This window comes from Vanessa tameamea, chromosome 5 (genome assembly GCF_037043105.1).
Source record: "Vanessa tameamea isolate UH-Manoa-2023 chromosome 5, ilVanTame1 primary haplotype, whole genome shotgun sequence".
In the NCBI taxonomy this organism is placed as follows: Eukaryota; Metazoa; Arthropoda; class Insecta; order Lepidoptera; family Nymphalidae; genus Vanessa; species Vanessa tameamea.
This window is the reverse complement of record NC_087313.1, coordinates 2,316,169-2,344,124: the sequence shown is the minus strand read 5'-3', so window position 1 is coordinate 2,344,124 and position 27,956 is coordinate 2,316,169. Positions and strand designations below refer to the sequence as shown.

The window sequence follows — 27,956 nt, the reverse complement described above, 5'->3', positions numbered from 1 at the left end:
CAGTTTACTTAGTTACTCTAAGGTCTTAGGTCTTTATATCGAACCTGGTAGTAAACTTTTGAAATCAATAAGCTAGTGAAACGCTTCTATATTGAATAAAAAAATTGACTTTGGACTCTCATCAGACTATAACAGTGTTAACGCACACATTGGTGTATAATATCTCCTGCGTAGATATATGGGAACCATTGAGAACGGCCTCCATCGTCATCACAATGACAACAGATTTGAGAAAAATATAAAAAATATAATAATAAAATTTTTATACCTATTTGTATAATACATAATTTTAACATACGTCCTTTTGTATTAATAACAGCGATTTCACATCTAACAGGCGCCCAAATTCAACCGTGATGCTCTTATTACTTCTAATATTATTTTCTAGTGACAATAATTTTAAATTATTCAATATTTATATAAAACCATCGCCTGTTACCTCATGACTCCTCATATCTTAATTTTTGCACAAAATTATTTATTATATATTTGAAATAATAAATGCAAAGAAACGAAAATAAAGCGAAATACAACAAATAGACAAATAAATGCTATAAATAAACAACAAAATCTTAAAACAATATAAATAATCAAAAATTATATTCTTTTCCATATAAATGAAATAATCTATACATTCAGTACGAGCCATAAGAATAACTTAATTCACTCAAAAATCGACCTAAATGTTTATAATTTTATTCCTTAATAGATACAAATTCGCGTAAACGACATTTTTGTTTGACAACACTGGAATATAAAATGCTCTGAATATTTTATGAGATTTTGTCGCGTCTAATATCGGCACTGATGCTACTGTGTCCCACGTGTTAACGTTTTTATGATAGGGGGGTTGTAACGTCGTAGGTGTTCCAATATCCGAGTCGACGAGGTAGTGGCATTCGCTAGCTTGTAAGTAGGTTCGATTGTCCCCTTTGTTTTGGTCGTTAAAGTGCGGATGGATAATTCGGGTGGCTGAAAATAAGTATTTTAATTGCATTACTATGAACAATACTGTAATCGTAGGTTTTGAACAAATAGAAAGAAGCACAATATGCCTGCACACCTTATGTTCTAAGACAATGTTTATTAATATTGCTTTGCTTGAAATAAAAATTTCTAAGCAGAAGAAACCCCCCCCACCCAACCTTTCCTCAAATTTAGATTTTTACAAATTATTTTCGAAGAGTACCCGTACAATAATCATTTTTACATTGTAAATAATTAATATTTTATGCAAATTTCAAATCTGTCTTATAGTATAAATTGTGCCCTATTCAGTCAGTGAGTCAGTGAGCGGTGTTATTAAACTCCATTGTTATATTGTTGGGTAAAAAAAATATGTTAGTTTATTTATTGAGTTTGTTTACATTGTAGATAGATTAAATAAAATAGGTTAGTTTTAAATTGAAACACTTGATTAATATAATGTATACATCCATATAAGTACTAAAATGTATATAATATATTTAATATCAATTTAAGTGATAATTCCTTCACGCCGAGCACGAAATGAATTATAAACACAAATTAAGCACATGAAAATTTAGTGGTGCTTGCCTGGGTTTGAATCCGCAATCATCGGTTAAGATGCGCGCGTTCTAACCACTGGGCCATCTCGGCTCTTTTTAAGTGAACAGTATGTGAATAAAATCTTTAAGCTGAAAAAAATCTGTCAATGCCTCATTGTATTTCGAGTTTAGTGAGTTGCTGGTCACTATTCAACGAAATTATATAATTAGTTCAAGCGATTCTCACCATTATGTCCATCATCATAAGGCGCAGGAAGCTGACCAGAAAATTCGCTCGGTATAAAACGTATCCTGTATGAGTCTGGGAGGTGGAAGCTCGATGGTGATCGGTACCATTCCTTACCGAAGCACACATTCAGTTGATGGTCTACTTGGTCGGGAAGATGGCGGAGTATCGTCATTGGGCCTTGATAGTGGTTGTACAGAGCTGTTATGCGTGACAAATCTGAAAAAATATGAATTGTTAAGATAAAAGGTAAGTTAACAGATCCACGTAAAAGTAGTACAATAATGAATCTTGGCTAAAAAGATATTTAATTTCATATACATATGTAAAAAAACTTTTTTTATTTTACATATAAATAGTTATTTATCGTATTATATTTTTATTAGTTATTTCCAGGTACAAGTACGATTCTACGACATTTGTTTTTAAATTAATTATAATAGATTAGTGGACTGGCAAAAGAGACATCTGATGATAAGTGGTCACTCAACCTTCAAACCGGAACAACAATACTAAGGAGTGCAATTTAGCAGTAGAATAAGTGATGACTGGATGGTAACCCAGACGGGCTACGACCCAGTCCCTGCCACTAAATAAAACACCGAGCGAATATGAGTGGAGACTCACTCGCAGCCCCAGCCAGCAACACACACATGACGACGAGCGGCCCCGTGTACACGATGTAGTGCCGTCTCTCTCTCTCCTTGCGCCAGCGGAACAGCTCCGTGCCGACCGCGAACGTCAGCTTCTGCAGGCAGTCCAGCGAGATCGCGCCCGCCAGCACCACCATGCTGTACACCGGGTACAGGAACCTGGGTGCGTTGACACTCAGATATAGAATTGACAAGCCAATGTTCTGCTTTGGTGGATGTCCAAATGAAACTAATTAATTAGTATTTTTAACATGATGAAAGTATATATTTTCGATTAAAATTAATATAAACATAAATAATTCACTAGTGCAATGTTTTATATGTAAAATTTGATTCCATATTTCAGACATACTGAGGTTACATGCAGCTTTTTATCATTAAATTGTTAAACGGATTCGCAAATTGGCCACTCACACCACACCTTGGTCGGAACCATGGCCATAATAAAGACGTTTATATTATACATTGGAACCATAAGAAATTATAAATTTCCTCCTTACTTAATAGTCAATGGGTAGGTGACCTTGGGAACGAAAATGTTTTGTAATTTGTGCCTGTACACTGAGTCACTCACCCTTCAGATTGGGACACAATACTACATAGCACCCCACCGAAAGAAAATGACTTGCACAAAACCCATTCTAATATTAGCGAGTTAAACCTAGTAAAGTATTGTTAAGAGTCATGTTTAAAACGATATCCACTCGCTATGACATTCCACCCGATACGACAGTCGCTCGCACCTCTCCTCCTTGTGCGGCTGCGCCAGGAACACGGCGAGCCACAGCGCGAGCGGCAGCAGGCTGAGCGCGTAGGGCGCGCAGAACGCGGCGCGCGCCGGCCGCCGGCACACCGCCGCGCACGCCAGCAGCAGCGGCGGCGCCGACAGCGCCAGCACCTGCCGGGCACACGTATGGACGGGCGACATGGCATATACCTACTCTATCGAATCAAATCTAAATATTCTTTATTGAAGTGGGCACATAAAAGCACTTTTGAATCATTGTGTTAATGTTGAATAAAATGTTTAACTGCCGCTATGATAGAGTAAGGTCACAAGGAAGAATTGTAAGTTGTTGAGGAGATTCATTAAAGATAAAATGATCCATTGTAAGTTACATACAACACTTTTAGGCAAGAGTATCTTTAGAGCGGCAATGTTAAAATATTTGTGTATATTAATTTTATATGTCAACACTGAAGACCAAAAAGCATACTAAGACATAGAAAAAATATCAACATATCTAAATTAAGCAATTATAAACTAAACTCACCCAAATAATATTAAAGTTTAGAAATCCATTTACGAAATAATATGTCCAAGGTTCTACACCATATAAGTCAGGACCATGTTCGGTAAATATATTGTATGCAACTATATTCCATGGAGCAACGACTAAGCGCCCATATTGCCACGAATCCACCACCACAGACGGTAACAGAATGACTATCAGGGCTATGAGCGACCATTTGATGAAATCTGTATACTGTTTTTTGAGGAACAGCATATCAATTGCTATCGGTACCCCTAGAAGTGCTGTGAATGGCCAGCCTGAAAAGATTTTCTTAAGTAATATTATTTCTATCAGTGAATGATATTTTGGTACTTTACATTTAAAACTATATAACTATATAAGAAAAGCCAAATAAACAACATTTGACAGCAAATTGACGCGATATTATTGATCGAGAGCTTGATTAATCTATAATATTCACTATGGATTTGCGATAAAATGGCGTCTTGAACGTTGACGAAACTGTTATCGAAATTTTGGAACTGAAATTAAAGTAGATATAAATAGTTATGTGTAATAGTGTTGTATTATAAATAAAGATATGTGAATCATAAACTCTTAGTAGTTCTTGATGTTCAAGTATTATAAGGATGATCATATATTTGTATCAAGTGAAAATATACTCACTCAATAATACAGTTGCTGCTGTCAGTAGCACAGCAGGAGGGTATCGTTTCCGCCACCAACAAGCTAAGGCAGCTGATACCAAGGCTGAACTCCATGCGGAGGGCAGCATTGCAGCCGTTGACGCAAAACATCCTGCAGCTGGAAGTGTTAAACATAGCCATACCCTTCCTACATGAACTCCAAATTCATGGCAAACGGCTCTGTAAAATATTTGTACATATTAGGAAACATATTAGATCACAATATAATAATAAATATTAGCCATATATCATATATGGTTTAAAGAATGCCTCATCAAAAATATAACTTCAATAAAATTGTTTGTTGATTCAATGAAATCTATGACTCTAGAGATCATCCCATTATTCTTAATGACTCATATAACTTTCTCTAGCTCATATGAACTCATTTTAGCTGAATATTGTTTGCATATTATTATTTTTCTATTGTGTTCTTGGCATTTAAATTTATGAAAATAATATAACTTACTTATAGAACATAAGTTCCGCACATGCAGTCATAACTGCAAGCAGAGCTCTTAGAGTATAAAAAACTGACACTGGAGTTGTCAAATAAGACAATATTTTTGCTGGCACTGCAAACAGCCACAGTGGCATATATGATCGAATGGCATAAGTAGGACTATATTCCCATGTCTGCAAACCATTACCATAAACTGAAAAATTATAAACATTTTTTTAATAAATCAATAGTCTATTCTTAGTCAATATATATTTTTTCTATTTTATATGATTTGGTTTACTTACCTAAGTAGTGTAAAGGTTCCCAGTAATTGTAAGTTTCATCACAATCAGCTATTTGTCCCCAATAAGCTGAAGCCAGTCTCGCTGAGATTAATAGACATAATGCTATTGCACCACCTGGGTATGCTACACTGCGCAAATCAGTCGGAGCACTCGTGTATAGATACTCCCTGCAAAATTTGAAATTGTATAATTAATTTTTTTTTATCTTTTGATTAAATAAATAAAAAAGCTATACTTAAGGCTTAAAAAACACTGTATAAAACTAATTTTAATGATTTCGCATATTAAAATATTGAAGCCGCCACTGCAAAATATTTAATAACGCAAAAATTGTTTACGAACGCAATTGAGGTTATTATATTATCTATATTAAAGAATTTAATATAACAGGTAAACACTATAATTTAAAATAAAACTAATATAAAGCCTTGTACCAGTGCAATAAAACTAAATAGTTTAGATTTAACATATAATTACCCTTCACTTGACTTGCGCGATCGTTTGCCTTTGCTAAAGCTAGCCGATCTCTTGGCTCCATTTTTATTATGAATACTTCGTTGTCGTGCTGTTAATGGCATTAGAACTGATCTTATTTTAGACTAAATTGTAAACTTGTACATATATAAATAGTATAAACAACAATATTCTTGCGGCGAATATTCAAACACCTATTTAATTAATAATTATATATACCGAAACATGACAGATGTATATGTCATATGCATATGACAAATGACAACATTGTCAACTGGTAACAGATAATAAATAGTATTATATAAAAATAATTTACATTGAGGACCGTTCAAACAAATTAAAATAAGTAACTACTGCACAAATCATGACTATAGCATTGATCATTATTAAATATGTATTTAATTTACGAACGATAAATGCTCACAACTAATTAATTTTCATCTATTTTTTTTTTACACCAAGAATCAATGTGCACTTTACTTTATTTGTTGTTTTAATTATGCACAGAAAAATAGTTTTTTATAACTTATACTAAGTTTAGTCATTTAATTTATCTGAAATTGAATGTAAACTAATCACACCTTTAGTTTTGCAGGTATTCACTTTTATATAAAAAATCCACTGCGTACACTTGACATGTTTCAAAACTTTATCATAAAGCTATTGAAACATGTCAATTTAATTAAGTACTAGTTATGGAAATAAAGAAAAATATGGGAACGCTGTATGGAATGATAAAAATATACATATAGTAAAAATGATAAGATGAGGATAATAAATTACAACATTATATCTTATACTAGCGACCCGCCTCGATTTCGCACGGGTGCAATGCTGATACTAAATATACTATAGTATGTGTTTATATACAACGTTCATAGTTTTTCGGTCATTAGACAATACAAACCGCAATGTCCCTGCGTTTTAAATCTCTAATATATTCGAAAACATTCATTTAAATTACATGCTGTATAGCCTATACAGTATAGGGCTATATTGATCTATATTAAATGCACAATGTATTTAAGGTTCTTAATTGGATAAGGATTAATATTGTATTGCCTAAAATCGCTTCGAAAATAAGCCATTATTTCTTGAAAAAGAAAAAGATAAAAAATGGACACTGGGTTATTTCTAAGAGACAGACATATACCATCGCGGAATTTTTTGAAGAATATTATAAGGTGTACAATATTGTAGTTCATTATTTTGATGTCTCGTAGGGTTGAACCAGCGTTTACAATGTAAGCGCAAAAAAATGCCTTTATTAACGACATTACTTTAGAAAGCGACTTTGTTTTATACTATGTAATTATATTGAATAAATGGGATGTGGGAAATTTATAATGTATGATATATATGATATGAATAAAAGGACTAAATAAATGCGAGTATTTATAATTAAACAAAAAAACAACATTAAGCACATTTATTTATAAATAAAAGTACTCGATAAAATAAAGTCACAATCGTTTTAAACAGTACAAAATAACTTCTACACAACAGTAGACACAATTGCACTACACATTGAAATGCTACGTGTGCACGACAATCTTCACTTATAATTAATTTACTTATATAAAATACATAACTAGAATAATATATATACCAGTAGGATTTTTTAAATAGTTAACATAAAATTACATAGTTTGACATGTATACATCACATTTGATGTGTTTTACTGTGAGTTTTTTTTTATGAAATAATAGTGTTCATTATAAAAAAATGTTGCTATGTATGTATATAATATGATATGCTTAAGTCCTTAATCGATTTGTTGCTTTGATTTTACCAAATGACCAAAAATTTTCAATTTAGCAATTGATTGATTAAAATGATTCTACCAGAGCTCTGTTTATAATGAATAAAAATGTACGTTTGTTATTAATAACGAATATACAAGTACGACATAGCATCTTTGAAAAGCACACTAATACAGTAAATCCATATTTCTGTATGTGTATAGATAAATATATTTATACACAAAATAATTATTGAAGGATTGGTATTTTTCTAAAACTATTACTACAATAATAATAATTTTAAACTTAAATCTATTTAACATCAATATTAGTGATGGGGTCAATATGGGTACTACCAAATACTTCAAAATTGGCTGAATGCCCCCATTCTTTGCATTTACAATTAATTAGACTTATATTACCTGTAGAAAATTACAAAATAAGTTATGTTTTGAAAAAAGGTAAGTTTGTTTACCTTTGACGGTAGAAAAAATGAACTACTTGTTTCGAATGTTTACTTCTTTAGTCTAATATAATATTGCACCAATTGGTGTGGTAACACAAACAGTGAATTCCGAATATAATAACTGACGTAAAAATATGAACATTTATATATTTTAATTGAGTGTAAGTACTAAGTACAAAGGTTTGAGGTTCCTGAATGTATGGATTTCGAAGTGGTTGACGGTTTCTTCAGCTTTGGGCGATTACAATAAGCTAACAATTGATCTGTTTAACTAAATAGATTTAATTATAAAATAAATGCCGAATTAAATAATTACAAGTCTGCTGAACTGCCAAATATTGTACATTTAATGAATATTTGTTTAATCCATTCCTCCATCTTTAGGTCATATTTATATGCGTTTATATAAAAAGCATTTGTGAAAAACTAAGTATAATATGTACACTAAACAAATTACAAACATAAATATTAATAAGGTATTTGCCAATCTTTACTAAATTCAATATGAATTTAATACACAAAATAATTATATGTGTAAAATATACAAAAAAAATTGTTTTTTTATACAAATTCATTCATATGTTCTTAATAATGTAGATACATTACATTAATTCCATTTGAATGACTTAGATTTTTTTAAAAACATATTCAGGAGTATGTTTTGTGTCTAATGCTGACACCATCTTATACTGACACCATTGAATGAACCTTAATTACATTTTATGACACCAATATTTTACTTAGCTGTAGTTTATCATTTCAAATATTCAGATACAGATAATAATATACATTACTTAAATTTCATGTAAGAATTTAAAATCTTTATCCACAACATACAGATATATATCAAGACTACGACACACATTGATAAAAACTGTTTTAATACAGATAGCAAATACCATAATTTCATTTTAAAATGACTGATATGTAGTATTCATTTATTTTCGCCTGCGTGTTCGGACAACAGTCCAGCCAGGTTCTAAGTCGTCTTCGTCCATGGGTTCAACTCCATCTGCTTGGTTAGATGTTGTTGCTACTTCTGTATTAGGTTGAATTTGTTGCTCTTCCTCATCATTATCATCATCATCATCACTACTTGTTGTGTCATCATCAGGATTACCATGGCACTGAAAGATTTTGTAAATTTATTATAAATAATGTTTGTGAGTTTTGTTTTTGTGAGAGTTGTGAGTTTTCAAATATTCAAAAAATCAATCAATTGCCTAAAATCAACCTTTTCGAAGATGGTGAGACATTGATTAATATTATATTTCTTTGTTGAACATTCAGTGTCAAAAAATAAAAAATATTTCACAGATGATACCATCTTGATCAGATGGTATTAATGGATTACAAAAATTGTTTTATATCATTTTGCAAGAAACTTGTTAGACATATAAATATAAACAGCAAAGACTAATTGATTACACCACAAACCAAAATATTGATATGAGAACATGCAGCTAGACAATCCTGTGACCAATCTTGAGTTAAATAAAATAACCTAAATTTGAAAATATAATTTCTATTACGGTTAGCAGTATTTTCTCATTGCAAATTATCTGCAGTAGAAGTTTGTTTTATTAATACAAGCCTTAAGTTATTAGAATTAATTTTTTTAATAAATGTGATCCTAAATAGGATAGAACATGTGGATCTAAACCAGAGACGGCAAGTTGAAATCCAAGGATTGGATATTTGTGCTAAAGTAATAAAAATAATCTGAGATTCTACTTGTGACATCAGATTGCTGTGCAGTTTAAATGTAACTTTTTTTTATATGTCTATATTTAGCATAATTTATTAGTATATTATTAATTTGTATTATTTAAGCCATGTATATGCATATAAAGGCTATTTTATTCATTTAAAATAGAAACATTTAAATTCTGTCTATTTAATTCACTCATTTGAATATATTTATATGCTTCAGCATTGTAGGTACAAGAAAATCATTGTCATTTTTTAAGAGCAAGGTTGGTGTGACTTAGTTTGTGCTTTTTTTACCTGTGGTGGGACTGACTCATGAATGGGTTCACTAAGCCATTTTTGACATTTAGGCATAGCTTCTATGTGACTACGCAGTTCATCATGCCGTCCTTCTTTCAACAGTCCAAGGAAGAAAACGAGCAACGACGATACTTCTGTAATATAAATTAACTCATAAGTTATTAAAAATACGCAATTCAAGTAATATAAAATTTACATCTTAATATTACTACTTTTAGTTTACTTTTTAAATTTCTAAATTAAAATGCGATACCAGAACACTCTAGGTGGATGATCTAGGCGGTACCTTTAGGCGAGTTATCGTGGCATACGGTTTCAAACTCTTCATCCATCAAGTCTTCTAAGAGTTCTGTTAAATCATCTCTATCTACCACATTTTCGACACAATACCTCGCTACGTACACTGACATTAATTGCGCCGTCTGAAACAATAAATGAAATTCGCATATACATTGCCTAAATGTACATATTTAATATATTCCCTTGGATAATTCATACCTTTTCACCGCCTGGAGCACCCATCCCATGTTCAACAGCCAGCTGTAAAGCCGTCCAATTGTTAAACACGAGGTCTACAATAGGTTTAAAGTCGTCGTATAACATGTTGACTCAATTTATTTTGATAGAACACTAGAAAATGTTATATCGATGAAAGTTTATCACATATTTATAGAATATTAGTTCAAAACAGATAGATTTATAACCTATATGAACAAACGTCAATAACTATAATAATAAATTAATAATTATTGATGCAACGAGCAACACTCTATGGAATTATGGGTAATGGCAATACTGTAAATTGTAAAAGAAAGGCTTCAAAATATTTTATCTGTATCCCTGTAAATAAATATTCTTTTCTGTATCCTGTTTCTTATAATATTTACTATTCAGTCTGTGGATCCTGGTTTCAACTTTTATAAAACAAATGACAGTTGTAAACAAACCGCGCGCAATATAGATAGAATTCTCGTAGAGAACAAATGCGTTCTTTTACGTGATTGTAATTACTTCTATAATGTATTTTCACGTTAAATAGTTTAAAAATCTGTATGACACAAATTGAGTGAAGAAAATGAACGAGGACATAAATGTTACGTTTATCATACCAGAAGACTGTAATAATGAAAATGAATGTTCTGAAGAAATGCAATTGGCTTTTTCCGTAAGTTCTCTCTTAAATAATCTTAAGAATAAACTGTGTCCCAAGTTCATGTCGTCATACGTCTATGATATTTTTAAAATATTAACAACTGATTTTTTTTTTAAATAAATATTTTGCACACAGATAGGAAACGGTTATGAACCTATAACATGCCTAGTAAATAAAATAAACCTTCTATAAAATGTATAGTGGTATAAATAATAGTGTGTTGTGTATATATAATGTTATTTAAAATGTAATTTATTTTATTAGGCCTGTGAACAGCATAGCGGCGGTGGAATAAAAGCAAAATGGGTACAAGAGGCCTTATGGAGGAAATTTGACAATCTGACTAAAAGAGATGTATTCGTATTATCGAAGTTTGAAGGAGAGATTTTCGAAAAATTAAAAAGTACCAAGTGCTTGTAAGTAACAATGAATGACTGTGAAGATAATATCATTGTAACAATTACCATTAGTAGTTATTAGAACTTTAAATTAGGCAAATTTAAAGTTCTAATATTATAAATAAAAAGGATTATTTTCTTGTATTGTTCATTGCTAATGTAATATTTATGTAGTTTGGGTTAGATAATTACTTTAAATGTATGTTATTGTTATTGTGTTTATGACTAAATAATATAAATATCCTTCATATAAGTACTTATAACTGTTGCTATCCTTATATATTTGTGTGTGTGTTATTCTCTAATCACATTTAGTAATTTCAACATATTCTCTCTGTATCATATGTATATAGAAATAAAACATTATTTATTAAAACATAAAAATGTATATTAAATTAAATGCATTAAATTAGGCTGCTAAATATTTTTTTTAACTATTCTTAAATTAATCTTTAATCCATGTAATGTTGTATATAATATTTCCTCCAATCTAGATTGGTTGGTCCGCGTTGTCTATCATGCTGCCTGATGGAAGGCAGTCCTATCCCTTCAGGCCCTGAACCTGTATACACAATAGCTATGAGAGGACTAGTTGTTTCAGCGAGTGGACTATCAAAAGAACAAAAGGTTAGAAATTATCATCCTCCTTCTGTATATTATGCCCGTTGTTGCTTGTGGCTTTGCTTGGGCTTTAAGGATTGATCATCAGATGTTAAGCATAAAAAGCAGCTTATGTCCTTCCTTAGGGTTCAAGCTTGCTTCACAGCAAATTTCATCAAATTTGAATCTACAGTTTAACAATGAAAGAGCAAGAGTTACTTTCGAATTTGTAGTATTAGTAGAGATAATAGTTAAACATGAATAATATGATTATTTTAATATGAATTTAATAAGATTTTGTCTGCTCTCAGTGCACTCCACATTAGTTATAATTGTTGCTAAATAAAAATAATAAATGATTATTATTTTACAGGAAAAAATCAAACAAAAAGTCCAATGGATGGGTGGATTATACAGCACCGTGTTGACAGAAGATACAACGCATCTAGTTTCTGACACGGTCTTATCAGACAAATATATAGTATGTTCTCTAAATTATTCATGAGCATAATTTAACCTTAATCTAAACATAAATATTATTATAACAAATAAGGGATAGGAAAAGATTTAGAGCTTATTCAATCAAGCTACTCGAATATGATTGATGGAATTTACTTATGAAGGTTTTCATTACCAAATAGTACATATAAATTACAAATGCACCTTTGACTAAGATCTACCTGTTCTATTACATGAGCCTCTGCAGGTCAACCATTTTAATAATTTGAATGATATCAGCAGGGTAACATAGGCAAATTATTTTTAGTTCAGCTAAGAAGACACATTTGTAGCATTATTAATGTTTTGTTCTAATAATCGAGTTGTCTAATAGAGCCTCTAGTCATTCCCATTTTTCAATGAGAAACAATATATGAAAGACTTGGAAATTGTCTATTTAAGTAATGTTTCTTTTCAGAAATCAGTTGAAAGAAATATACCAGTTATGTGTGAGAAATGGGTGGATGCTGTCTGGGAAGCCTCGTTGCGTCTTAATGTCAATGGAAATTCATCTGAGTTTCATCAATATAAACTTCCAGCATTTGCTAATTTACAGGTATGTATTCTTCATTTTATTAAACAATATATCACTGAGTTCCATTGGTTTGTTTCAGGTCTAGAATGCTTTGCTTATATATTAGAATAATTTATACATATATATACAATATATTTCAATGGAAGAAGGAATACAGATAAAAAACCATAGATTAATGTATTCCATGCGATTTTCTAGTTCCGCTATTTTATTCACTGCAAACACATCTTGATTAATATATATTTATTTATAAGCAATATTTCACTAAACTACTTATATACATTTTAATTTTACTACTAAAGTTCTGATAACAAATTTGCAATCTTTCAAAATGGCATTTTTTGCTAATCCATTATATATAACGAAATATAAATATATCAATTAAACCAATGATATATTTATATTTCGTTAATAATCCTATGGTTTAAAAAGATTATGTGATACTATGCCACATCCATGTGGAATTGTTTGTAGATGGTTATAGGCTATAGTTATTTTAATTCCGTTGACTCTTTCTTTTTACCTTAAAAAGTTAATGGCTAGTAACAGTAATAAATTTAATATACATATTAATTTGTAAATAATATGTTTTTTATATAACATATAGTTTTTTCTATTCCAGATTACAACATCAGGTATAGCCAAGAAGGAGAAGCAGCTAATAATGAAACTTGTGAATGAGAATGGTGGAGTGTTTTCGGGAGCGTTCCAGAGTGAGACGACCGATGTTGTAGTCCTTACTAAGTGAGTTGTGCGCGAATATCAGTATTTTTTTTATTTTGTTGTATCATTGGTTGTCAGACAGATGGGCCAACCGGTAAGTGATCAAAACTACGCATAGACATTGGTGCCGTAAGAAATCTTACCCATTCCTTACATCGCCAATGTAGGAATGGGTTACTTACCCATATATAAAGCATAAATTCAACAAGTAGTATTTATATAATGTAGAAATATTTAAGTTTTTTTTTACTTAAAATAATTCAGTAATTGTTTTGTATACTGTACAGTAAGGTAAAGCGTACATTGTACAATATGAACTGACATACGACGCGCGGTCGGCAGGGACGGTATAGGCAGCGAGAAGTACAAGGCGGCGGTGGAGTACGGCAAGGCGTGCGTGGTGCCGGCGTGGGTGCGCGCGAGCGCGGCGCGCGGCGCGTGCGCGGCGCTGGCGCGCTACCGCGTGGCCGCCGCCGCCACCTCCAGCCCGCTCGCCGAGCACCGCGCGCCCGACATCAGTGAGTGCGCGCCGATAATTACTCACCTTAATGCCACGTGCCAGTTTTGAACCAAAGATTGTTCGTAGACATGAATAAGGGACGTAGCCTGAATGTTTTGTATGAACAAAACCTATCGAACATATTCGCCGGAGCTGAGGAAAATACCTGTGGAAGGGGAAATCGTTTATTTTATGTTCAATTTTGACGGAGGAAGACGTTCGGAATATTTTATTATAATAATTTATAAGTGAAAAGTGAAAGATCGAAGGGGTAGGCAAAAGCCTCAGGAAGCACCAAAGTGTGGTGAAAGAAACTCTGTTTATTCCCCTTATAAATGGCCCTTACCGTTTAGTTGAAAAGTAATTGAAACTTTAGTTCATTCTTACAGGTCTGAACTTTTCTCGTATAACGAATGTGAAGCCACCGAGTAATTTTGTGGACGAGAGTAGAGCGGTCGACATGTCTACAATATCCGGTCGAATGAAGGTACATATTTTATAGTCCTCGTAGCGATATTAGAAATGTGAAATTGAATTTGTTTCGCTTCTACGTCTTAACTACTCAAACTATCGTCATTATATTTGATAGAAAAAGACATAAGGTTCTTATCCCCTCCCCTCTCGCCTCACATGTGGGCGGAAAAGTGTTGTTATTAAAAGCTTTGTTAGTTATTTAACTATATATATAATTCATTTATTTATATGAAGTACCTAATTATATAGACAGACAAATGCTCTTCCAGTGTCTGTATACACTATAATTGCAAATCCGAAATTTTATTTTATAGAAATTGTGATTAAATGTTACAATTTTCTTAATGATTTTCGTTAAACGTAAATTATTATTAATTTTGTTCGATTCGCAGTTATCTCAAGAGGGTAGAAAATCACACGATACGTCATTCGACAAGGAAATAATAGCCGAGTTCGAGAATTTCGATATGAGCTGCATCAAGAAGGCTGGACCTATCTTCGACGGATTCTGTGTAAGTATCTTACTAATTTAAAGTATCACTGTTTAAACCCCGCCAACGATATAACGGCTCGGATCCCAGGAACTCCGATAAAAGAAATATGGAGTGTTCATTGACCGTAACGATGAATTCGTCGCTTGCTAATCGATTCTTTTATCGTTTAATTATGATAACACGATATAGTATATAATGAAACGAAACTAAGTATGTAACAAAAGTGAATACGCGCGCGCAGATCTGGGTGTCGGGGCTGGAGGGCGTGCCGCGCGAGCGCGCGCTGGCGGCCGTGTCGCGCTGCGGCGGCGTGCGCTACGACGCGCCGCACGAGCGCGTGACGCACGCGCTCAGCACGCGCGCCGCCGCGCCCGCCGCGCGCGCCGCGCTGCCCGCCGTGCCCGTGCTGTCGGCGCTGTGGCTGCTGCGCTCCGTGCGCGCCGCCCGCCCGCTCGACGAGGCCGAGGTGACCCGGGTTTCGTTAACAAATATTTTTTTTTATGTGCGGACTGACAGATTTACCGTCGCAGACGTTAGCGTTGTAGGAAATATTAATCTCTCCTTACGTCGCCAGTGCGCCATCGACCTCGGGAACTTAGATGGTATGTCCAGAGTAACTACAGACATAATGTCTGTAGTTACACTGGCTCACTCATCCTTCAAACCGGAACACAGTAACTCTAAGTATTGCTGTTTGGCAACAGAATATCTGATGAGATACCACCAAGAAATCGTGCTTACGAAACGTCCATGAAAACAACTTGTTTGTAGAAAACGTGGCTGTATGCTGCAATAGCTTTCCTTAAAATCAAAACCTAGTCGTGTAATTATTTATGTGTATATTTAAAAATGCTTATTACAATTTAAGAAAAAAATAAGATACATAAATTTATTGATTGAATATCTTGTTATCTCCCCCAGTACCTCATTGAATCTCATCCAATGACGCCAGTGAAGTCGAGCGCCCGCAAACCTCACATCGAGGCTGCGTCTCCGATGAGCAAACGTAATTTGCAATTGCTTCGTCGGGGTCCGCTGGAACTCCCTCCGCCCGTGCCGGAGCACCCTCAGCCCGCAGAGCCTCAGGATGAACTTGTCAATCATTATTTGAGCCGTGAGATTTACTATTTTTTCAAAAATAAATTTCCAAAAATTTTAACAGCGTTAACTTTGAAATTACATAAACAGAGGTGATGATAATTATGTTAATATTAAAGTGAAATTTCTCATATTGAGAATAAATATTCTTGGTCGGATTTGAATGCAACGTTTCTGTTGCAAAATTGTTACACTTCCATCACATGTTTTTATAAAATTTTAGACAAAAACGGTATAACTAATATTTTAAATGAGTCATTATAATCTTTTCAGAAATAGTACCTGAACCACAAGAAAAGACACCAGAGCCGATTCCCCAACCAGTTCTCCAGCAAGAACCGAATATTACCGAGGATACGGTCGATGAGCCAACGGAAGAAATTGAACAGATATTCAGAGGTCAGTACTCGGCTCCGGTAAAAAGTACATCACGGATCGAATCTTCGCACGAAAGCATTGAAAAACTGTTGTAATGTTAAGGCTGGCTATCCTGCTCTATGTCTATTATCGATGATATTTTAATATCGTATGATGATTCTCACTTGTCACTTTAATACCGAGTCACCACGCGGCCTGCGAACAAAATATGAGCACCGCAACCGCTGGCAGGCATGAAGATCGAGGTGCACGGGCTGGACGAGGAGGCGATCTGCGAGATCGGCGCGGAGGTGTCGGCGGCGGGCGGCGCGCTGGCGGCGGCGGGCGGCGCGCTGGCGGCGGCGGGCGCGGGCGCGGCGCACGCGCTCGTGCCGCTCGACTGGGACCGGGACTGCGCGCTCCAACTCGTCACCGTCTTCTGGGTCGTGAGTTCCCTTCGATCGACGCACCGCTGAGTAAAGTGCGGTTTGAGTAGATTTCCTTTCCTTTCTGTTATATATGTTAATACAATCCGAGCCGCGCTTTATTGCTTGGGAAGAAGGCATAGTTTAGTTGAGTCGAGTTTAATTTTGAACTTAAAACACTACTATTGTTATTTTATATATATTTAATGTTCAAATATTAATATTATTATTTTATGTTTGTTTATTTTACGTCCAAAATACGGACAGATTATCACACCCCGTGACAGTTATAAAGGGTACCGTTGAAAATCAATGTTAGCTTTCGGAACTCAACATAGAAGCTGAATTCACCTTTTTTGGTGGACACGATTGCAGTCATTTTTTTTATCTTTATTGTTGTTTTTTAATAGACTTAATTATAAAATTTATTAAAATTGTAATATTTGTTACAGAAAGACTGTCTCTCCCAACAAGAGTTGCTCCCCATACAATACTACCATCGTCCTGTGAAATTGCCTCAATGGAAAGGAGCGGGACCTTTAGAGGGCGTCGTGGCCAGCCTAAGCACCTACAGTGGTGTCGAAAGAGCCTTCTTGGATGAATTGGCAAAATTGCTCGGGGCTACGTAAGTTTAGATTTCGTTGTATATAAAGGTGAATTTGAGTGTGCGAGTAATTGTTATATTGCTTGGACGCGTTTCATTGTTTGCTTGCTTGCTTATCAGTTCTCGGAATTGTTTGCTAACGGCCGGTTCTAGTGGACTGGACCGGTTAATGATATTTAGACCTTATCGCAATGAGCGTGGATCCAATCTTGAGTGAAGTGGGAGAAGTATGCGAGAAAGAAATAATAGTACCGTCACCGATTATTGAATGCGGCGAAAAAAGACTAGCTAAAAGAATCAGGGAAGATGAAGGAGATGAGGAATGGGTTGAAATCAGAAATAGAAAAGCAAGGCGAAGGGAAGTAAGGGGTATTATAGATATTTGCATTACCTTAACAAATATTCTACCCAAAAAATTTGCTTTAGCAAAAATATTCAGGGATCAGGGAATTACCGACATGAGCCGCGTTAAATATATAAAATAATCGAGGAGGTAACTAACGAGGGCAGTATGGAGAAATTAACTTCACGCGAATATCTACCCGATAGGGTTGGGATGGAGATTTCAACGACCGATGGAAGTGGCTCTTTCCTGTGTCATCAAACACAGAGCTTAATTTGTCTGAAGAAGAATTGCTAGATGCGATCACGAGCGTATGTGAGGTAGCTAGTTTGAAAAGACTTAAGCGTCGGGCTGAAGTAGAGGGAGGTTGGACAGATAGTGAAGCAGTCAGGCTTGGATTTAAAGGGCCGTCTTTGCCTGTCTACATACACATTTATAACATGCCAGTGAAAGTTGAGCCTTATATGTTTCCAGTGACGCAATGCCCTAGATGATGGCGGTTCGGGAATACTATTAAGATGTGTCCTTCGAAAACAGTGTTTTGTCTAAAGTGTTGTAAGAAACGTGATAACTGCCCAACGACAGTATATAAGTGCATTAACTGCACCAAAGACCACATCGCGTTAGATCGTAGCTGCCCGGAATATCGTAGGGAAAAGAAGATACGGGAAATAATGGCTGAGTTTAATGTCTCATACCGGAAGGCTATTACAATGTATGTCCCGCCGCAACTTAATGCAAAGGAGGCTACGCGCTCAGCGAACCAAAATTATCCTGGTCCTCGTACCCCAACGCCTGAACTGCCAACGCCTAAATTCCAAATTAAAGTAGAGGTATCAATCATGGAAGCTGAGCTTGTAGCTATTTTCGAGGCTTTAGGTTATATTGAGTGTACAAACTACAGTAAAGTAGTGATCTTGTCAGACTCCAAAAGCGCGCTTCAACACCTAGCTCGGTGTAACTCGATCTATCGAGGGTTACCTGTAGCTTACGCGATTCTAAAGCTTCTTTATAAGTTACAATCAGATGACAAAGTAATTCTATTTCAATGGATACATCTCACGTAGGCATAGAAGGGAATGAACAAGTAGATGTACTAGCCAAAGAAGCTATATCTGATGGTGTTGAAGTCTTCTTCACACCTTCTTTTGAAAGCTACTTTCCCATGCTAAAAGTGCACTGCTATGATTTGTGGAAAGAGTACTTTGACGAAAGAGCTAATGAGAAAGGTATTTGGTACCGTACGATCCAGGCTCATCCATGCAGATATCCTTGGATTGAGAACAGTAACATCAATTTTAATGAAACTAAATTAATTCTGCGGCTTCGGTCTGGGCACATCCCATGCAATAAGTTTGCATTTCTGATGCGGAAAACAACATCTCCGAACTGCACAACTTGTAATGTACCTGATGATCTTTTGCACGTATTGATGGAATGTGCTCAGAAGGAATCAGTTAGAACTACACTTAATTTAGATATAAAGTCTGTTGGATAATGCTATATCGTTCTGGCAAATCCAACGTCAATTCTCGCAAAAATCTTGTCGAAAATTAAGTCATAGGCCGTGATTAATTAAGACAGTTTTAAGTTTAAAATATATTATTTTTGTATCCTCCTAAGAATCCTCAACCAGGGCGGCATGTTCGCTTATGCGAAAAAGCCCTTTTTATTTTAGAATTAAAAAAAAAAGGTGAATTTAAGTATTGAAGTCGAAGCCTTTGTCCTGCAATGGAGCCAACGTCCAGTTGCAAGGCATAGTCTTGACATATTTTATCATTCAATAGTACCCAGCTGCGCTTCTGCCGCCGTAACACGGCGAACGCCCTGGCGTCCACGCACCTGATCTGCCCGTCGGCGTCGGGCGACAAGTACCTGGGGGCCGTGAAGTGGTCGCTGCCGGCCGTCACCGCCGCGTGGCTGCTGCACTGCGCGCGCGAGGGCCGCCGCGTCAGCGAGCGGGACTACCTGGTGGGCGACACCAGAGGTGCGTGCAGGGCAGCTCTCGGCTGCTGGTAGAATGTTTACCTCACGAATAGATCACGAGAGAAGCATTTTAAATCTTTTATAGTTATTATCTTCAAACTAAAATGAAGGTTAAATTTTTAATGCGATTTAGTAAATTTGTTTTGTATAGGGTAAATTATACCATTTACACGGAAACATAAAAATACAAGACTAGATAAACATTCTTAAGTGGTAGTAGATAAAATATTCATATTATTATAATTATCTTATAAGTTAAGTTTATACAAACATTATATACAATTAGAGACAACTTTCATCATTTCAGCGCCACCGTCACCGGAACCGCCACAAAGCAAAAACGACCAACCGGAACCCGAGCTACCACTACAAAGCGTAGCGCAGACAGACAAGGAAAACGCTATGCTTCCTCCGGCCACCGGCGCGCCTAGACGCGGCTCCGCGGCGAGTAGGGAACAGACCCCGAAGGGTAAAACTGGCAATGGTATGTCTTGTTCTAATATTAAAATAATATTCCTGACAGACGTTAATAAAAAACATAGTTGTTACAATTTTTTTGCTACTTATAACGTACAGTCTAAACGGAGATATATATATATATATATACTACAAATCAAACTTAAAAAAAAAAATAGTTCAAGTTACAGAATTGAATTGGAGCAATTTATTGAGTAATATTTTAAGGTTGAATTTGAAAGCAGTCTAAATTCATGAAGTTTAAGCGTCACCCTTATGATATGTAACATCTGTTGAGTGTCATTTCTATTTTGCAGAAAGCGATCCAGACATGTCGCCCGCTTCCCGCTACATAGCAATGGCTCGGCAAGGTCTATTGGGCTGCGACTCGCAAGAAACTCCTAAACGAGTGCAGGAACTCAAAGGGGAGAAACAAGGTTGGTTATAATCCTGGAGTTTATCTTAAGAAATAAATAAAATTTAAACATCTCTTTGTGATTTCAAAATTATTGAGTAATTATGTACCAATTATTCTATTGTCAAAAACCTATACTTGGTATTTTTTATTCTAATGTAAAGTCTGACTGCAGACGTTACTGTCGTGTACTGCACGAATTATAAACCAACTCTTACAATATCAATGCACTATTGAGTCTGTCGGTACACCGGCTCACCATTCACATCGCAACGAAGGTGATGAGTATTTGGTAACCACTCAGGTTCCTAGATGACCACATAGAAGTAACAAAACACTTGCCGCTAAAGTAATGTCTAGACAGCAATTTTTGCAATTATTTCTACTAGTTAAAATAATGATGAATACTAATTGTAATAGATATTTTAGCAGGCGACCTCCGAACTCCGCCGCTAGACGACGCACTGTCGACCCCCAATCTAATGGGCTTGAGTCCCACAACCCGGAGGAGACTGCAAGCTGTTAGACGAGGCGAGATGCCCTCGGACCCCATACGGACACCAGTTGATCCTTGTAAGTTGATTTTATTTTTTCTATTAAATGCTTAGTTTATATACGCAGCTTCGCCGCAGGGAGGTGTTATGTACTCCATGACCTTATCTGTTCCCCTGACAATATGTGTGCGATCATGATGATCTGTTGAGTAGTTAAGAGGTGTGAAGACGTATCAAACAAAGTATTAATATTTTTAATTTATATTTCTTATATTCGAAATATTAGAATTTATTTTGTTACTAATTGCCTAGTCACTTTTTTTTTTGTAAGTTTTCCTACAAGTCAAGCGAGGAAAAAATTCCATAATTATTATATATATAAAAAAAAATTAACAGGAGATTTTTATTTAGCACTGGAATATTAATGAGGTGTTACTAATTCATTCTGTTACGCAGTCGATAAAAACCCAGACACGCCTGACAGTGCGTTTGGAGCGGCCTTGCGACCCGGCTCGGGGCGACTGTCTCCCGAAGCGAGGAAACGCCTCTGGAAAGTCGTCAACGATTTACCATCTAAGCAACATCAGCCCACAAGAGACAAGCAAACCGTGAGTGTGTTTTGTATACAAGTTTTTGAACGTATCATTTAAGTTTTTTTTTTTATTATTATTATATCGGTAGGCAGACGAGCAGATAGGTCACCTGATGGTAAGTGGTCACTACCGCCCATAGACAATGGCGCTGCTAGAAATATTAACCATCCCTTAATCACCAATGCGCCACCAACCTCGGGAACTAAGATGTTATGTCCCTTGTGACTGTATTTACACTGACTCACTCACCCTTCAAACCGGAACACAACAATACTAAGTACTGATTGTATATATATTACATAGTATAAAAAAAAGTTGCCTTCCGTTGTCTGTGCGCATGGATCTTTTAAAATACTCAACGGATTTTTATATCATGAAAAAATTCATATTATAGAAGAGAAAAAAAATTTAAACTTTTCTAGTCGGATTTTTTTTTCTTTTTGCTTATTATTATTCTTCAATCTAAAACTACCCGCGTGAGGCCGGGACGGGTAGCTAGCATGGTTATAAGACTGATTAACTCAACATTTAGAATTTGAGTGTTTAGAAGTTGAGAGAATGTGAGTCCTGGTGGTCTCGATCTTGATAAACTAAGCTCCGAGGAAAGAATATTTATGTTTTTGCGTTGGTTAGTGAACTTGCTATCTTTGACATTTGGTTAATTTTCGTCGTAAATTATACAGTACAAAAATATGATATTAAAAAAATATATTTTTCATCCATATGCATAAATAGCCATATTATTTATCAAAATCAACGAATATGGACATAGTTCGAAGCTCCCATATTGTTTATAGTGAAATTAAAAAGGCCTAACGTTTTTTTGCTGTATTGAAGTCGTGTGCTGTAATTCAATTCCCATCTCAGCCCCTGTCGGAGATCCGCAACCGTTTCCTGTCGCAGTTCGCGTCGGGTGCGGCCACACCTCCGACAGATCTGCCCGCCGTGCCCAGGAAGCTGCAGCTGCATGTGAGATGTCTATGTTCTATACATGTTTATATACAAAATCGACTAGAGTGAATATCAGTGTGCATCTCGAACATAGAAATTTGAAATTTGAAACGACTGTCGATTAGTAATATAAGAAATGATCCTGTAACGTGTGATTTTTATGAAAGTTCTTCAAATGGGACTAAATTTGTACATCATTTTTGTATAAATGATATTTATATATAATGGACTTGGAGACCCAACTAAAGTAATTTCACCAAAAAGTCCAATAAAATTATTATTTTTATTGATATTTTTTTATTTACTTTTTTAGGACCAAGCCGATACTCCACCGTCGAAGATAGCGAAACTATCTATAGATCAAGTAGGTTCAAAATTTTACTAACATAGTAACATATGATAACAATATATTTACTTGGTGGAAGGGCTTTGTGCAAGCCCAACTGGGTACTGGGTCATCATAATTTCTACCGCCAAACAGCAATACTTATTATTACTATTATTGTTTACCGGTTGGGAGAGTGGGTCAGCCAGTTTAATGACAAGCGCAAGAAACATAATGATGTTCATTATTTCCCAAGAAATTCAAGACTTGCATTGCCAATGCGCCAATAATGCATTTGCAATGTAAGGAATGATTAAAAATTCCTATGGCTAAGGGCGATGGTGACCATTTGTATGTTGTGCTTGCTTATATTATCTGAACAGATAATATAAGCAAGCACAATAACTGATAAAAAAATACATTTCTAACTTTACTGCAAGCTAAAGGAATTTATGATATTTAGTTCTTAGGACAGTATAAGACCCCTTGGTTATTGTCGACCCCACTCTTAACACAAGTGATGAGCTTAAAAGTTGCTATGTTAAAGTTGGTATGTAATGTTATGCATATATATATGGATGATGAGGAGGGATAAATTTAAACTATTTACAAGAGCTTAATCTGGTCTTCTAAAAGGTCTAAAAGGGACTTCGAGATTTAAAAGACTCTAAATAATTAATAATATTAAATTCATTTTTGATGAAAATCTTCTACTTTATTTATAACTGTAGACCGCTGGCAGTCTTAACGCGAGCGAGGCGACCGACAACGCCAAGGCCGCGTCCAGCGCCTCCAGCGCTGCGGGCGCATTGGTCGCCGGCGTGGACGTGCAGCTGCAGCGGCTGAACGCAGCGCTCGCCGGCAGGCTCAGCTCCCAGCGCAAGAGGACACGAGACTCCATCGCTTCGAATCCTGGTAGTGCATATATTATTCAAGACATATAAGCACAAGGGACATAAGATTTTAGTTACTATCTTATAGGGACAAGTGAAGCACCTTAATTACCATGACTGATAATGGATTGATGGTGTAGGGAATGGTAAATATTAAGTTTATCATTACAAATTTCCAAAGATAATGATGATCACTCAAGATTCAATAAGTTGTAGTAAATGCATGTACGGTTTTCTTTTAAAACTGAAAATACTACAATATACAAAAAAATAATACTAGTTGATTTGCTTTATTATTCATACTTCGTGATCCAGATAACCAGAAGTATGAATGTAAGTATGAATTTATGTTCCAAAAGAACCAGCTGCCGTAGAAGCGGAGGCGGGACCAGAGTCCCAACCGAACACAGTGGGCTGGGACGACTCAACTCCGCCCACGCCTCAGGCGCAGGACGACGCCCCGCATGTCAAGAAATTCATGCTGTCTTCTAATGTTGACGTGAGTATTCAAAACTCTAATGGATATCATAACTATTTTTATGTTGCAGCAGATGGAGTAAAAGTAGGTCTAACTTATGTGAAATATTTTATGCATAGTAAGTTGGTCATTCCTGTCACTAATATTTACTTTATTACTTTTAACTTTTACTTTATTTACAGAATCGCGAAGAGATCGTCGAAATCATTCAATACTTAGGTGGCGAGGTCTGCGATGGCGCCGAGTTAGACTTGGAAGCGACACATCTGCTCTGCTCCGCACCCGGCAGGAGCGAGAAGATGCTGGGATCGGTGGCGGCCGGGAAGTGGGTGCTGCACCCTGCCTACGCGGCTAGGAGTCGACAGGCGGGGAAGTTCCTAGAAGTGAGTCGAATGGCGAACGAGCATTGATATGATTTGTAAATGTGTTCACCGGATGCACTTATTCGCGTCTGTGGCCGGCCAGGAGGACGAGTACGAGTGGGGCAACCCGCGCGCGGGCGCGCTGCCGGCGCTGGCGGGCGCGGAGCGGGCGCTGGCGCGCGCGGCGCACCGCTGGCGGGCGGCGCGCGCGCGCGGGGCGGCCGCGCCCTTCGCCGGCACGCGCGCGCTGCTGCACGTGCCCGCGCCGCGCCGCCGCCTGCTGGCGCGCCTGCTGCTCGCGGGCGGCGGGGAGGCCGTCGACGACGAGTGAGTGTTCCGTTCGCTGCTGCGTGTTATATCAAGCTTTGTAGTACTCGAATGATGTGATCGGTTGAAGTTTAGATTTAGATACGATATCGTACATAAAAAGGCCCGGACGTATACTTACATCAAATATTTTTGGAACGAAGTGCGAGGAAAAAGTCTTCACGTTAGGGAGCAAAACCCCTCTAGGGGACCTTCCTTCTCATCCTCTATTTCGTTCTATTTTATACGGTTTTATAAAACATTATCTAAACTTTATTTTTCGGGATTATTAGTAATATGTATTTTGTTAATTTCTCATATATTTTTCTAATTTATTTAATACATAACATATAGCGACACCTGTCGTTTTTTATTCTATATTGTTGGATATTATTCTACTCGCCGACCAACGGACAGGGCCTTCAAGTGATATATTAAAAAAATCTCATGTGTCCTTATTTTTGTTTCAGACCTCCTTACACTAACGACAACATAACTGTATGCTTCGCCGACATAAAGCGATACCCGCTGTCCGATAGAGACGCAGCATGGCTCATATCTAAACGTATACCGATCTGTCCCCCAGTGCTTCTTAGTTCCTATCTGACTGATGAGGTGCCCCCGGATCCAGTTGAACATTGTATACCGGAATACAGACCTAAATAACATAGTTGAAGCTAATTTTAATGTTGACAATAATGAGTATATAAAATATCTATTATTGAATGTGTTTTATTTATATTTATGTGACCGCTCCTCTCTTCGTGGTCTTAAGAGCGCTTATTCCAATTGCCGCTTGTCAATTTCTGTCATCTTTTAGTGTATTCGTAACTGCGTATTTATGTATAATCGAGGAACTTATATACCGGTAAAAATTAGGAACGTTATCCTTGCAATAATAACGTTATGTTTTAGAGAAACGATACAGAATAACGATATTATACAATGCTTGGCAAGTATATAACGTTATAAATACGTTACGATACATTTGTATATAAATCGTTTCTAAATTATTGTTACTGACAATAATAACATTATTTATTGTTCTATACCATCTCTTTCACTCAATAGTGCTAACTCATTTTTACGTATGTTCCAACGAACGCGATGAAAATCACTCGGCGAGTAGCTAAAATGTTAATGCGACTAATTTTACTTAAATAAACTGTCACCGCTAACTTTTTAATTAATATATGTATTTATCTATTGTATTTTTACCTGCGTATATATCTTATATATATATATATTTGCAATTGATCTCATTTAAGTAAAATTTCTTTAAAATCGTAGTATGAAACCAAATGAAACAAAAATACATTATATATATAAGAGATATACAAGACAAACATAAATATATAGGATATGTAATGATTTTTACATTTTTTATAATTTTATATAAAAGTAATCCTATATAGGCCCAGTAGAAGCCGATATTGCCTAGAAAGCGTGCATCCTAACCAATGATTTCGGGTTCAACCCTAAATAAATATAAAATATATCGAAACATTTTTTACATGGAATCAACATGTTAAAAAATACTACTATACTTATTTCGCTCAGAGAAAATAGGTTACAGAAAGACTATAGATCTGTTTATTGAATTCTGCGACTTGTCTTACTGATCTGTGTAATGTTCGAGGAAATCTTGAAAATTTAATTTTTATATCTAATTTTTAGTGTTTTGTTCCAACTTAACTCCTAAAGACGTTATGGATCGGTGAAAAAAATGCACAGACATACCAGCAATCGCAAGTCTGTTGCAATTAGTTATTGAAGAATTTCGTCATCTATTTTCGAAGGTCTTCTTCAATAGATCCTATTTTTTTATAAACTAAAACTTTCCTGGAAACATAAACATTAAAATATTGAAAACCCCATTCAAATGTGATCAGTACTTTTTCAGGAAATCGTGAACATACAAACATACAAACACGGATCGAATAGAGAATCTTCTTTTTTGAAGTGAAAAGTTAAAAAGTTGTTCATATTTCATAAGTACAATAAGGGGTAGTAGACCAATTGGATCCAGCCTCGCAAGTCACGTGGATTCGCGCGCTTTTGCAAATGAATAGATTTGGCAACGTCGCGTTTTTATCGTTATATTAACGTTATTTTGCTGTCGTCATTTCGTTATCATACTCATAAAACGTTATACAAAATATCGAACACGATATGTCGGTTGAGGTACCGATACTATTTGTAACGTTATTATATCGTAGTTACCGTAAATTTCACGGTGCTTACCATTATGATTACTTGAGTAATTTTATTATCAAATTTGGATTTTCATTTACAATTTCGAAATGTGTAGTCCAACTTTATTTAGAAAAAAATAAATACCACCATATATGGTGTTCATTATATATACTATAGACAAATTTTAAATATTTGTTAAATAAATTGTAATAGGCCACAGAGTATAATAATATTATTTCGAGACTAAGCCTTTGGCCCGTATAGCCTTCACCGATACCAAGATAAAATTGCTTAAAATAATAAAACAATTTAAGAGTTTCAATTTTATTTTCAATCAAGGGAATTGGTAACTTAGACTAAAAATAATTATGTAAGTAAAATTTAAATTAATAAAAACATTTTTTTTAAAACGGTTAATACGGCCCTGATTCTTATATTCAAATAAATACAGAAAGGACTTCTTACCTTTGAGTGAAAGTACTCGTACATATATCAAATAAAAAATATATC

The 27,956-nt window shown here is 35.5% G+C and overlaps 3 protein-coding genes across 4 annotated transcripts; 1 reads left to right on the top strand and 2 right to left on the bottom strand.

The window, feature by feature from the left end:
- Positions 1 to 27: 27 nt before the first annotated feature.
- On the bottom strand, positions 28 to 5,810 carry LOC113392310 (alpha-1,2-mannosyltransferase ALG9). Its single transcript, XM_026628669.2, has 9 exons — positions 5,575 to 5,810; positions 5,098 to 5,264; positions 4,820 to 5,006; positions 4,331 to 4,530; positions 3,683 to 3,960; positions 3,152 to 3,306; positions 2,383 to 2,567; positions 1,756 to 1,974; positions 28 to 972 (listed from the first exon to the last, which is right to left on the bottom strand). Exons 1-9 carry the CDS (start codon positions 5,673 to 5,675, stop codon positions 680 to 682), a joined length of 1,785 nt encoding a protein of 594 aa, XP_026484454.2. The 5' UTR covers positions 5,676 to 5,810; the 3' UTR covers positions 28 to 679.
- A 2,792-nt stretch (positions 5,811 to 8,602) lies between these two features.
- On the bottom strand, positions 8,603 to 10,531 carry LOC113392311 (pre-rRNA-processing protein TSR2 homolog). Its single transcript, XM_026628670.2, has 4 exons — positions 10,289 to 10,531; positions 10,077 to 10,212; positions 9,788 to 9,924; positions 8,603 to 8,907 (listed from the first exon to the last, which is right to left on the bottom strand). The coding sequence occupies exons 1-4, from the start codon at positions 10,391 to 10,393 to the stop codon at positions 8,719 to 8,721; spliced, it is 567 nt and encodes a 188-aa protein (XP_026484455.1). The 5' UTR covers positions 10,394 to 10,531; the 3' UTR covers positions 8,603 to 8,718.
- Positions 10,532 to 10,700: 169 nt separating this feature from the next.
- Positions 10,701 to 25,956, top strand: LOC113392309 (DNA topoisomerase 2-binding protein 1). 2 transcript variants are annotated; one of them, XM_064220898.1, is made up of 26 exons: positions 10,701 to 10,955; positions 11,208 to 11,359; positions 11,836 to 11,968; positions 12,315 to 12,422; positions 12,858 to 12,995; positions 13,597 to 13,718; positions 14,040 to 14,215; positions 14,586 to 14,683; positions 15,063 to 15,182; positions 15,406 to 15,630; positions 16,086 to 16,278; positions 16,536 to 16,661; positions 16,872 to 17,065; positions 17,497 to 17,669; positions 19,779 to 19,978; positions 20,285 to 20,461; positions 20,751 to 20,870; positions 21,278 to 21,421; positions 21,799 to 21,950; positions 22,803 to 22,904; positions 23,200 to 23,250; positions 23,943 to 24,126; positions 24,464 to 24,603; positions 24,765 to 24,965; positions 25,048 to 25,271; positions 25,721 to 25,956. In XM_064220898.1, exons 1-26 carry the CDS (start codon positions 10,866 to 10,868, stop codon positions 25,914 to 25,916), a joined length of 3,939 nt encoding a protein of 1,312 aa, XP_064076968.1. In that variant the 5' UTR covers positions 10,701 to 10,865; the 3' UTR covers positions 25,917 to 25,956. The 2 variants fall into 2 exon arrangements, with proteins under 2 accessions (XP_064076968.1, XP_064076967.1); XM_064220897.1 differs by having other exon boundaries at positions 21,269 to 21,421.
- Positions 25,957 to 27,956: the final 2,000 nt, after the last annotated feature.